The 13,868-nt window shown below is 42.0% G+C and overlaps 1 protein-coding gene across 1 annotated transcript in view; it reads right to left on the bottom strand.

Moving 5' to 3' along the window:
* Window positions 1-10,915: 10,915 nt before the first annotated feature.
* eipr1 (EARP complex and GARP complex interacting protein 1) overlaps window positions 10,916-13,868 on the bottom strand; it is a 70,855-nt gene continuing 67,902 nt past the window's right edge. The window contains exon 9 of the mRNA XM_063006987.1: window positions 10,916-13,080. Within this exon, the coding sequence (XP_062863057.1) occupies window positions 12,906-13,080 (175 nt within the window). The 3' untranslated portion in view covers window positions 10,916-12,905. The remainder of the gene's footprint in view (window positions 13,081-13,868) is intronic.

A 13,868-nucleotide genomic window follows, 5' to 3' on the forward strand; every position in this document is an offset into this window, starting at 1 on the left:
GAGCTACAAAGTGCTTCTATATGGTAAGTGGAGCTGATAAAATGGACAGTGAGTGTAGAAACAAGGAGGTGATTTTAATGTTATGGCTGATCAGTGTATATATCAGCAGTCTAACACCCTAGCCCACTAGTGCTGAGATCTTGAGCTCTTGAGTTGTGATTTCTGGGTGGCCAGATATCAACCTGGCCAGTCATCTAACAGGCAGAAGTGGCCTTAAAAGGAGATGGGTATATAAGGACCTCTTTGATGCAGCAAATGCAGCAAATAGTCTGTTGCTCTCTTTGGCCAGGGTGGGGGTGGGGCATGTGGCAGAGGAGTTGTAATTGGGAATTGGAAAGTCAATAGAATTATTAAAATTAAAATAATAATAAAAAGCTAGATTTAATTCTCTTAAATTTAAAAGTGGACAATATACATGTATATTATTACAAACATGATAACTGTTTCAGTCTGGGCATTGATAAGTGCTAGAACAATAACATGTATTGACAGAATTGCTACAAAGTAATAATAATAATGATATTTCTGAACTAAACTGTGTATATATTAGTATAAAATGTGAGTCCACATTATTTTGAACTAGCTTTTTCTTTTGAGCAAAGCCGCTTTATTTAGGAAGGAATGATGCTGAATAAGCAGGCCTCCTCAATCCTCCTTTATCTGCAGGCTGTTTGTCAGTAAGTACCTATTGATGTTAAGCAAAGAAACATCAAACACAGAAAAGAATATTCAAATTCAAATATTTGGGACAATCATCTGTACCAAACAACAAAAGAGCCTCAAGCCTTCTTATAACTGAAGGGCAAGATACAGTGTCAATAACAGTGTAGTGGTGCACAGTGATTTTTGGGGAGTACATGGCCATTTCTACAAAATAGTTCAAAAACTTGTTCGAAACTTGGTGTTGCCACCGGTGGACTGGGCACCATCTAGCGGGCATAATTGGCAGTGCCTGCAGCAGACACTAATTAGCCACTGTGTCTGCTAGGGCGGGATGACCGGACTATGTGGGTGAGGTCTTCAAACGCTGTGTAAGGACCCTGATAAGCAAATAGAGGCATCTGTGCAGAGTGCATGGGTGAAAAAGAAAGGGTTCGCTAAGGACTGCGCAGGAGTGTGAGCAGGAATATACCCTCTTTGAATGCAATCAGGGATCCCCCAGCAGCGAAACACAAATTGACTACGCTAAATTGGGAGAAAAAGGGGAGAAAATGCATAAATAATATAGAAAAAAAAAGAAAGATAATTAAGCATTAAGTATTCAAAATGTATTGTTATGAATGTTTCTAACTCAGCAACCCTTGTTGCTTGCAAAACACCTATGGATTCTTACAGAGAGCCCTACAATTTCTGGAGGATCATGCTTTGCTCTTTGCATTCCTCTGTTGCTTGTGCCATTGCCTCTATCAGACAGTAAAATACTATGTTGCAGAGCGGTAATCCCCCATCCAGCATGTCTGACACACTGCCAGTCTGTCAATTGTCCAGCCAGATGTCTTATACTCAGGTCTCCACAGTGTTAAATATAAGGCTTAAATATTACAGTGCTGTGCTATCGAGCACCTATCATAACTGTATTAAAAATAGCACCTTTGTTAGGAGCATTTAGGCCCTACCTAATTCACGGCTGTGAAAATCACATCACGTACCGTGAAATGGGCATTACATTTTACGTGTAATAGGCACTTTTTCACGTAGCGTATGAAATATGAGGTGCAATATGCAATATGAAGCGGTCCTAGCAATCATACGGCATCATAATGAAGTTAGTGTAACAGACTTTTCTGGGTTGTTGTGTGCTGACAATGTTTGATGTATGTGTTTACATACTGAGTGCATTTTGTCCACTTGGGGATTCCATGAAGTGAGCTTCTCTACACACGTGATCATCTCTCTGTAATCTGTGCTCAAACAAACAAGCCAGTAAAGTGTTATGTTCCCGATAATTTGTCTATGTACAGTTTATTTATTTCTTTATTAGCTCGGTTTTGGCAATCAGTTAGACAAAATGTCTAACATGTTGAAGTCTGAAGCAGCTAAAAACACAACTGGGGAAACTGAGTTTGGAAATCTCCTAAAAGATTATGTGGCTGCAGAGGAGGGTACACATATGAGTATTTTGGTCTTTAAGAGGGAGCTATTAAGGTAGCTGTGCTGTGTATTGTTGCTTTAATTTATTCCATTGTTCAATTTATGATTGTAATTTAATGACTGCAGTAAAATGTGGCACTTTGCTTTGAAAAATCCGTGAAATCTGTAATTTTTTGGGCTAGACTTGACAAGAGAGGGGTGGACACACACACAGAGATGTATTAACCAAAATGTTTAATAATAACAAAACAAGACAGATTACACAAAACAAGACAAACTAAAACAAGACCTAAGCTAAGCACTAATGCAAATTGCTAAACACATGAAACATGAACTTAAACCCTATGCTAAGCTAACACAAAACATGAACAAGACTACTAAACCTACTAAACCATGACAAACCAAACATGAGCGAACAGACAGGGGTAAACAGACAGAAGCAAACAGACAGGAGCTAGTAGGAACAAACAAGTGCTAACAGGGCAAACAGAGAAACCAGGGCAAACAGGGTGAAGTTTAAGTGAAACCAATAGTCTTCAAAGACTGGGCCCTAACTGCCTCCTTATACGCCCCTTAAACAAGGTGCAGCTGTGGGTAATTAGCAGCAGGGACCAATCATAATGAGGCGTTGGCTTCAGCATGTGCTCCTGGAGAGTGGGGCGTGGCACATAAACACACTCCAGGAGCACAGAGGCTTGATTCGTGACATTTTTAAACAAGGTCAGTGAAATTAAGCACATTTTCCTGTGAATTAATTGTTAAATTTAATTTAAAATGTATCATTTATATATATATATATTATCATTCATTTATACACAAGAAGACTCCATGTATTATTGTGCTATTATTAATAATTTAATCCAATAAACACCTGATAGGATTGCATTTTCAAAACACAAGAGAGCTCATAACTGTTTGATATTGATAAATTAGCCATAAGTTGTCACGGAGGACGATGGTAAAGGACGTACTCCCAAATCTCCTTCTCACCTGGACATACTGTATGTCTGTCTTTCTCAAAACAACATGCACTCACCACACTCATCCTCCCAAGGCTAATGCAGTGGCCTCTGATCATTCGTTCTGCTCCGCTCTTTCTCTGCATTATTCCCGACAATCCCTGATGCCGCCGCTGCTGTTTGTGCATTATTTTCTTTTTAGAGGGATTATGCATATTTCTGAATGCTAATGAGAGCGGCGCATTGGTAATCATCACCTGGGCTCCCCGAAGGTTGCTCTACTACACAGAAGACATGAATAAATTATTAAATGAAATCTAATTTCATTTGTGTAGCAGCTGAATCCAATTTTGCTTTCGCCCTCCACAGACTGCACATCAGCAACTCGATTTTAATATATATTTTTTAAATATAACAAGACGCAAGAATGCAACAGTAAAGCTTGCACCCAAACGTATAATATAAATATGAAAATAAATATGAAATCATTTCATAAGAGGACTGTGGATACAGAGGAAGACGTGTCACTATTGAGTAACACAAGGTGTGGACAAAAAGGTGAATAGTCATATATCTTGAATGAAACATATACGACAGGTTTGAGACACAGACATCGAGGAACATGTCTAGAAGCGACAGCTAGTGTGTGGTGGGTGTGGCTTATCAGGTCCACGTGGCACAGTCATTTGGTGGCAGAATGAAGTAAAGACAGAACGTTAACGTTAACGTTAATTGGGAAAAACGGTGACAGAGATGCACAAAATGCTGATAAAAGTGTAGAGGAATGATCTTTCACCTGCTTTTTTTTGTTTCCTCACCTTAAGGAGGTCATGAAGGGATCGAGGTTTGTGAAAGTCTCAAAGATTCAGACTCAAAAAGGGTGACAGCAACTCTGAAGGCCATTCCAAAAAGGCGACTATTACAGCAGTTTTTAGAAGATGTATGAACTTTGTCAAAAGTGTGTTGTGTCTGATGGGCATTACTGTCCATTAGACAGTACTTACTGAGTGAGAAGCTGCTGGAGATGCACCTGCAGCCCAATACCACTTCCTGGATAACAGACTACCTCACAGGCCGGCCACAATATGTCAGAGTGGATGGCTGTGTTTCTGAGTCTGGTGCACCTCAAGGAACTGTACTAGCACCATTCCTCTTCACTGTCTACACCTCTGACTTCTGGTTTAACTCTGGGTCCTGCCACCTCCAGAAGTTTTCAGATGACTCCTCCATTGTTGGATGTATCACCAGGGACAACGAGGAGGAGTACAGAGGACTGATCGAGAGCTTCACCACATGGTGCAGTGAAAATCCCCTGAAGCTCAACATCAGCAAGACAAAAGAGATTGTGGTAGATTACCAGAGGAACAGAAGCCCCCCTGTTCCGGTTTTCATACAGGGAAAGGAAATGGAGAGGGTGGACTCCTACAAGTACCTTGGGGTACATAGTATAAACAACAAACTGGACTGGACACATAATACTGATGCCATCTATAGGAAAGGACAGAGTAGACTGTTTTTTTCTGAGAAGACTGAGGTCTTTCAATGTGTGCAACAGACTGCTGATAGCTTTTTATCAGTCTGTGGTGGCCAGCGCCCTCTTTTTTGCTGTGGTGTGCTGGGGTGGTGGCATCAAGGCTGGGGATGCCAACAAACTAAATAAGCTGGTGAGGAAAGCCAGTTCTGTTGTGGGTCTACAGCTGGACAGTCTGGAGGTAGTATGTGAGAGGAGAACAAAGGACAAAATTAGGGCCATCCTGGATAATTCTTCTCATCCTCTCAATGAGGAACTATGGCGGCTGGGCAGTTCTTTCAGTCTTAGACTTATTCCACCAAAAAGATTTATTTTGTGCCAACTGCCATCAGACTGCATAACAATAGCAGAATACACAGGCTGTCCTCACACTGACGAGCCAGCCCCAATACAATAACTCAAGATCCCCCCATCCTTTTTCCCAGCACTGGACTCTGCATTTCATTATACACACATATGTATATATTTACATATAGTATTTTATTATATAGTTGTTATTACCATACTGATGTATAACAGTAATTGCATTTCATAGCTAATATTTTTAAAAATGTTCTGTACTTACACTGTACTGGAGCTGCTGTAACACACATTTCCCCCATGGAGATCAATAAAGGCATCTTATCTTATCTTACATTACCTTAAAGGTCAATAAAGGTATTTTCTATGTTTATTATGTTTTGTTGTTTTTATTGTAACATTGACCAAATTAGTTCAGTTCTCAGCTCTACTGGACGGCTGGGTGCCCCTTAGCAGGCACAATTGGCAATTGTGGCAAAAAATTGGCCACCAATCTGTTTGGTACAAGCAAATCTTTTGAGATTTAGCTTAAATTTAGCTTAAAACACAATTTAAAGCAGCTGTGTCCCAAACCACATGCTACTGTACTAAATGTATGTATGTATGTATGTATGTATAATTAGTGCTCCTGAAATGGTTTAGTTACACACTGTACAGCAGATAAGAAGTAGTTTGTGATTCATACTGGGAATCACATCTAAACACTGAAACATTTACATTTTTTAAACTTACATTTCACATGTGCAGTGGATTTACCTATTTTAGCACAGTTCAAAGACAAATATGTTGATGACTTTCCTTAGACTCCAAATCTTCTTTTTATTATTTTATTTATTTATTTTCTCCCCTTTTCTCCCAATTTTGCAATCGCATGCACGTACCATCAACCCATCTTATTTGCCAATACTTCAGTCGATCAGTCTTGCACACGAAGAGTCACGCATTGATCTCCACGTTCCTCCACTTCTGTACAGGCAACTCGAGCTATTAACCAGGTTCCTTACACGGCGTCCGAGACCCCACCCTCTTATTAGTCCGGTCTTTTCCCACCCAGCAGATCAGTGGCCACTTTGTTTGCTGCAGGCACTGCCAATCGTGCCTGCTAGGGGGTGCCGAGCCAACTGGTAGCAAAGCTGAGATTCGAACTCGAAGACTGGAACTACCACCTGCTGCACCACCTGGGCGCCTCTTCGACCCTAAAAACAACTTTGCAATCAATAATCGTTAAGACAGCCTATGATATATGCTTCTGTAGTGATACTCTATCAAGCCAATAATGCAGAAATCTTTCTGGTAGCTCCTGGTGGTTTCAGGAGCTTTTAGCCTTTAGGCCAGTATATATAATGTGTTTCAATGGATTCTAGATCCATAGTATGTCTCAGCTCATTACCCCACTGCCGAGTGAAGCATCATTCACTGAGTTTTGATGTATTTGGCAGCCAAAAAGCTCATGCTATAATGTAATACCAATAACACCTGATATGCTTTAAATTCTTATGTTCTTATCCTGTCATTGTTACGTAGGTATCTTTTTCTCATCAGTTTAAGACTTCTAAGAATCTAACAGGCTTTTAAACTTGTATTTTACACCCAATTACTCTCTTTGTAAACCTCTGAGGTCATTCAGGTGTATTTTTCTCTTTATTATAGGCTGTGTGCCTCATGGTGGTTAGCCTAACTGGAATTGACACGCCATTCTGTGAAAGAGAAAAAAAAAACACTTACCTAGAATGAACTCTAACTTGTTAGCTAAACTACAAGTTACTCTTCAAAAAGAGAAACCACTGTTGAACGTGGGGGATCTTATACCCCTTTTCCACCAACACCGATCCCGCTCCGTTCTGGTTCATGAAATTGATTTTGAACCAGTTCCGCGTGTTTCCACCATAAAAAAAAGAGGTTCCAGACAGCAAACTAGCGTTCTAATCTGGCACCACAGAATACTTGGTTTTTCTGAGCAAACCATGACATCATCTGTGGGCGTGTCACAGTGTAGAGGTTTGGGTGCTTTCACATGAGAAGCTGCTAAACTGCGTTTGCGCTGCACTTTTATCTTTTAAGGTTCACCTGATTAAATTTTGAGCCAGTTTGCCCCGATATTCGCTGATATTTTCAAAGAGATGAACTGTGTGATATGACGTGGTAAAAGTGACCCGGACAGTATAAACACTTAACGCAGCTTGTCATACAATGACCAACAAATTTGGGCAGTACAGAGCACTTATAACCAGTAATAACGGAGAGAAATTGAGTGTTTGTGTCGTACTTTTAGTACATTCAGCCACTTTACGCTTTATTTAGGTGAGGCTTTATTGGACCACCACAGAGCAGGTATTATTTGGGTGGTGGATCATTCTAAGCACTGCAGTGACACTGACATGGTGGTGGTGTGTTAGTGTGTGTTGTGCTGGTATGAGTGGATCAGACACAGCAGCGCTGATGGAGTTTTTAAATACCGTGTCCACTCACTGTCCACTCTATTAGACACTCCTACCTAGTTGGTCCACCTTGTAGATGTAAAGTCAGAGACGATCGCTTATCTATTGCTGCTATTTGAGTTGGTCATCTTCTAAGCCTTAATCAGTGGTCACAGGATGCTGCCCACGGGGCACTGTTTTTTCGGTTGGTGGACTATTCTCAGTCCAGCAGGGACAGTAAGGTGTTTAAAAACTCTAGCAGCACTGCTGTGTCTTATCCACTCATACCAGCACAACACACACTAACACACCACCACCATGTCAGTGTCACTGCAGTGCTGAGAATGACCCACCACCTAAATAATACTTACTCTGTGGTGGTCCTGTGGGGCTCCTGACCATTGATGAACAGCATGAAAGGGGGGTAACAAAGCATGCAGAGAAACAGATGGACAACAGTCAGTAAATAAAGAACTACAAAGTGCTTCTATATGGTAAGTGGAGCTGATAAAATGGACAGTGAGCATAGAAACAAGGAGGTGGTTTTAATGTTATGGCTGATCGGTGTATTTAAATTTACAAAATAAATTCAAAAATACAAAATAAAGAAATATTTATTTGTACTTTTGTCACTTAAATAAAGAATAAGGAGAATAAATAAATAAAAGTTTCTTAGTTTTTATTGCATTTTACGAAATGTCACAACTATTCTGGATATAGGGTTTTTAAATAAATAAATCCATGTTTTTCTTTCCCTGTTTCTTTTTAAAGACCATTGGTGCAGGTCTCTCCTGCTGCTGATGTACAGAGTATGAGCTGAAGGGACTCTCGGGCATTGTGAAGTCACCCAGGGTTCAGGAGGCAGAGCAGAGAACATGCCATGTGGTCCACCATGCCTCCATAGCTGTCAGTTTGATCACATAGTGCTCAGTCTATTACCACACACCAGCACACACGTCAAGTACAGGACGGGGTGGAGGAGCCGGGGATGAGCGGACAGTACCATACTGACAGCCAGTAACATCCGGGATGAAAAAGGGAGAGACAGCAAGTGTCCCAAAACTCATACCCTATTTTATTCTCAATACACAGAGAGAGACAACAGGATGGCAGAGACAGAGTACTGTAAAAATTACATTATGTTCTCCTACACTGTTATTTACACTACCAGCACACACTTTTCTTAATGACTTTGTTAATGACTTTCCTCAGACCTTAAATCTATTTTATTTATGCATTTTCTCCCCTTTTCTCCCAATTTAGTGTTGTTTTCTGAGGCTGAAGACCCGATTGTGTCCAAGGAGGGTATATTTGTCTGACACACGCTCCGTTTCGAACCCTTCGACTCTCCCAGGACCACTACAGAGTAGGTATTATTTAGGTGGTGGATCATTCTCAGCACTGCAGTGACACTGATATGGTGGTGGTGTGTTAGTGTGTCGTGCTGGTATGAGTAGATCAGACACAGCAGCACTGATGGAGTTTTTAAACACCTCACTGTCACTGCTGGACTGAGAATAGTCCACCAATCAAAAATATATCCAGCCAATAGGGTCCCATAGGCAGCGTCCTGTGTCCACTGATTGACCAACTCAAACAGCAATAGATGAGCGATCGTCTCTGACTTTACATCTACAAGGTGGACCAACTAGGTAGGAGTGTCTAATAAAGTGGACAATGAGTGGACACAGTAGTTAAAAACTCCAGCAGCGCTGCTGTGTCTGATCCACTCATACCAGCACAACACACACTAACACACCACCACCATGTCAGTAATACCTGGTATGTGGTGGTCCTGTGGGGGTCCTGACCATTAAAAAACAGCATTAAAGGGGGCTAACAAAGCATGTAGAGAAACAGATGGACTACAGTCAGTAATTGTAGAACTACAAAGTGCTTCTACAGTGTATCACAAAAGTGAGTACACCCCTCACATTTCTGCAGATATTTAAGTATATCTTTTCATGGGACAACACTGACAAAATGACACTTTGACACAATGAAAAGTAGTCTGTGTGCAGCTTATATAACAGTGTAAATTTATTCTTCCCTCAAAATAACTCAATATACAGCCATTAATGTCTAAACCACTGGCAACAAAAGTGAGTACACCCCTAAGAGACTACACCCCTAAATGTCCAAATTAAGCACTGCCTGTCATTTTCCCTCCAAAATGTCATGTGACTTGTTAGTGTTACTAGGTCTCAGGTGTGCATAGGGAGCAGGTGTGTTCAATTTAGTAGTACAGCTCTCACACTCTCTCACACTGGTCACTGAAAGTTCCAACATGGCACCTCATGGCAAAGAACTCTCTGAGGATCTTAAAAGACGAATTGTTGCGCTACATGAAGATGGCCAAGGCTACAAGAAGATTGCCAACACCCTGAAACTGAGCTGCAGCACAGTGGCCAAGATCATCCAGTGTTTTAAAAGAGCAGGGTCCACTCAGAACAGACCTCGCGTTGGTCGTCCAAAGAAGCTGAGTGCACGTGCTCAGCATCACATCCAACTGCTGTCTTTGAAAGATAGGCGCAGGAGTGCTGTCAGCATTGCTGCAAAGATTGAAAAGGTGGGGGGTCAGCCTGTCAGTGCTCAGACCATACGCCGCACACTACATCAAATTGGTCTGCGTGGCTTTCACCCCAGAAGGAAGCCTCTTCTGAAGTCTCTACACAAGAAAGCCTGCAAACAGTTTGCTGAAGACATGTCAACAAAGGACATGGATTACTGGAACCATGTCCTATGGTCTGATGAGACCAAGATTAATTTGTTTGGTTCAGATGGTCTCAAGCATGTGTGGCGGCAATCAGGTGAGGAGTACAAAGATAAGTGTGTCATGCCTACAGTCAAGCATGGTGGTGGGAATGCCATGGTCTGGGGCTGCATGAGTGCAGCAGGTGTTGGGGAGTTACATTTCATTGAGGGACACATGAACTCCAATATGTACTGTGAAATACTGAAGCAGAGCATGATCCCCTCCCTCTGGAAACTGGGTCGCAGGGCAGTGTTCCAGCATGATAATGACCCCAAACACACCTCTAAGACGACCACTGCTTTATTGAAGAGGCTGAGGGTAAAGGTGATGGACTGGCCAAGCATGTCTCCAGACCTAAACCCAATAGAACATCTTTGGGGCATCCTCAAGCGGAAGGTGGAGGAGCGCAAAGTCTCGAATATCCGCCAGCTCCGTGATGTCGTCATGGAGGAGTGGAAAAGCATTCCAGTGGCAACCTGTGAAGCTCTGGTAAACTCCATGCCCAGGAGAGTTAAGGCAGTTCTGGGAAATAATAGTGGCCACACAAAATATTGACACTTCAGGAACTTTCACTAAGGGGTGTACTCACTTTTGTTGCCAGTGGTTTAGACATTAATGGCTGTATATTGAGTTATTTTGAGGGAAGAATAAATTTACACTGTTATATAAGCTGCACACAGACTTCTTTTCATTGTGTCAAAGTGTCATTTTGTCAGTGTTGTCCCATGAAAAGATATACTTAAATATCTGCAGAAATGTGAGGGGTGTACTCACTTTTGTGATACACTGTATATGGTAAGTGGAGCTGTATGTAGATATGTAATATATGTAATATGTAAATATGTCAAATAACAAAACTGGATTTTAGTTTTACATACAGCGCTTTATTTAACAATGCACAGCTAGTACAACACACAGCCAAAAATAAGTGGACACCACTCCTAATTAGTGCATTACTGCATGTCAAGAAGAGCATGAAATCAAGCATACAGCCATGCAATCCTCACAGACAAACACTGGTAGCAGAACAGGTCATACAGAACATACTAAAGAGCCTAATGACCGGCACTGTCAAAAGGTATCTCTTTTTTAAAAGGTCAATAGATTTTTTAAACTACGGAATCAGCTTTGGTCAACATTAAGTGCTGTAAACTTAAAGTAAAAACATCCAGGATCAACAACAGCTTCAAAACCACACAATCTGAAAAAAGCAGACACAATGGGTCTGACCAAAAACCTAGTGAGCTCTCTACATAGAGAGCATAGAAACCTTAAAATGCTGCCTAATGAGGTGCCTTAATTCTAATCGATAATCTGACTAAGTAACGCAAATGTGTCAAATGCTTTCTTAGCGCTGAAGGCAATCCCAGAATTCAGTGCGGCACAACTTTTCTCATAAAAAATTACAAATATGCCGCTCAGGTAGCACAGCGGTAAAATCACATGCTGGAACCAGAGCTGGGATCTCGAATACATCGTATTGGGCCTGTTGTTTGGCCTGTTGTTCAGATATGGGCGGGACTAAGCCGGATGGGGTCTCTCTCGCATGACTGGTGCAATTACGACCTCTGCTGGCTGACTGATGGCGCCTGCACAGAGATGAGAAAAGAGTGCTCTCAGGGTGTGTCTCTCCGTACACAACGCTGAGCTGCACTGCACTCGTCAAAGTGTAGGTGATAAGATGCATACGGCATGCTGCCCACGTGTCGGAGGGGGCGTGGGTTAGCTTTGTTCTCCTCAATCAGAGCGGGGATTGGCATTGGTGGAAAGGAAGCATGATGCAATCGGGCAATTGGACGCCTATATAAATATACAAATATGGCGGACAAATGCGGAGCAACGAACGTTCTTTTCAAATGTAAATAAATAATGACTGATTTTTAATTTGTATAAAAGCACAAGTGTTATTTATGTGCAAATTCAGGCTTGTCAGTGACAATTTAACTGTATTCGGTAAAGAGAGGAAGATGTTAGCTGGCATGCTAGTGGGTTGTGCCACCTCAGCCTATTGGTTTGAATGGCCTGAGGCTGACTGTGTTGACGTAATCACCGTAATCGCTGTCTAAGTAGTGCGTCTAAATAACCTGCCTTATAAGTTTGATGTCTTATTAGAATCCTCTCTACTTAGGCAGCTGCATAGGTAGGCAGCAAGGCAGCTCACTAGGTTTTCGAACAGACCCAATGTAAAGTGCTGCGGTGTACAGCACAGCACCACTGGACTCAGTGAGCAGTAAAAACAGTCCCAAAAGACACATATGGATATATGGAGTGTAAGGGTGTCAACATACTTTTGGTCATCTCGTTAGACGCTAGACTTGGTATGGATTTGCGTAGCAGATCTGGACTTTGTTGACTCAGGGTAACTCAAAGAGAGGAGAAAGGAAGTCTAGAGGAGAGTGGCCCCGCTGTTCCATGCTGCTCCTGGCACGCTGTTCTTCGTGGCTGCACTTTTTGCTCAGTGGTAGGGCACGGTGCCAGGCGCTCACTGCCCGAGGCTGGGCGAGATGAAGGGAACTTCTAAAAGAACTAACAGAACTAACAGAACGGGCGCTGGCTATCCAATCCGGGGGCTTTTTCAAAGCCAGACGCAACTCGATGCCCTCCGGCCCTCTCGTCTTCAAACGGCATCGCGGCCGACCCGCTGCTTTGTGGGATGCCTTTAATTGGTAGTGTTAATAACGGCTGTGTGTTATAAACGTGACCGACGCTCATTTGCACTTTCGGCCACCGTACATGCTGTTGTGTTCCTCCTTGTTTACTTACTAGCATTTGTTCTACTCTGGTCTGTTATTTTGTTACATTCTACATTCAGGAAACAGTTTTAACCTCGCTCACCACTTTAATAAGTCACGCTACAGTAAGATCCCGTATTTTAGAGCTCTGGGCACTCTGTTAATGACCAGTCTGCCATCGTAACTGAGTGAAGCAAAGAGCCAAGGATCAGCTGAAGACCATTCTGCTGCATACACGCTGTCCTCATGCTCCTCATATGTAGCGATGATGCTGTCCTGCAACGGCTCTTTACTCCTGCACACAAGAAATAAAGGGTCAGCTATTCATTAACATTTACACCATTCAGCAGACGCCTTCATCCAAAGTGACTTACCGTACACTACAGTTAATAGTCTGAGCAATTGAGAGTTAAAGGCCTTGCTCAAAGGCCCAACTGCAGAAACCTGGCAGTAGTGTGGCTTGAACCAGTGACCTTGTGATTACTAGTCCAGTACCTTAAGCACTAGGCTACAGCTTGACTATTCAAAAAGTTGCTTGTATATTAAATGAAGTCTGTTTTTATCATTATTCTATCAAGGGTTCTAATTGTTTTATCCACAATAAGCATAAAATTAGAACTAAGCTTCATAATAACATGACGTGCTTTAAGACATGGTGCATTATCAATCTTGAAGTAGCCATTAGATTGGTTTACTGGACACGAAATTATAACAATGCTTACTGTCGAGTATCAGATCTGGCTTGCAATGTTCCAATTAATCCCAGCGGTGTTAAGTGTGGTCAAGGTCAGGGATCTGTGCAGACCAGTGGTAGATCAGTGGTAGCTCAGGGGTTGAAGAACTGGACTTCTTGGAAGTCTCACCACTCACTACCAAGCTGCCAGTGTTGGCCACTTGAGAATGGCCCTCAACTCTCAAATGCTTAAACTGTATTTGGTCTCAATTGTAAGTCACTATGGGATATAAAAAGTGTCTGGTAAAAAAAAGTGAATGTCCATATATTTAGTGTGGTCAAGCAAGGTCAGGAATGTGTGCAGACCACTGGAAGTCCTCAACACAAAACTAGATCAGTAGTAGCTTAGG

The sequence above is a fragment of the Trichomycterus rosablanca genome, chromosome 13 (genome assembly GCF_030014385.1).
Source record: "Trichomycterus rosablanca isolate fTriRos1 chromosome 13, fTriRos1.hap1, whole genome shotgun sequence".
Classification (NCBI taxonomy): domain Eukaryota; kingdom Metazoa; phylum Chordata; class Actinopteri; order Siluriformes; family Trichomycteridae; genus Trichomycterus; species Trichomycterus rosablanca.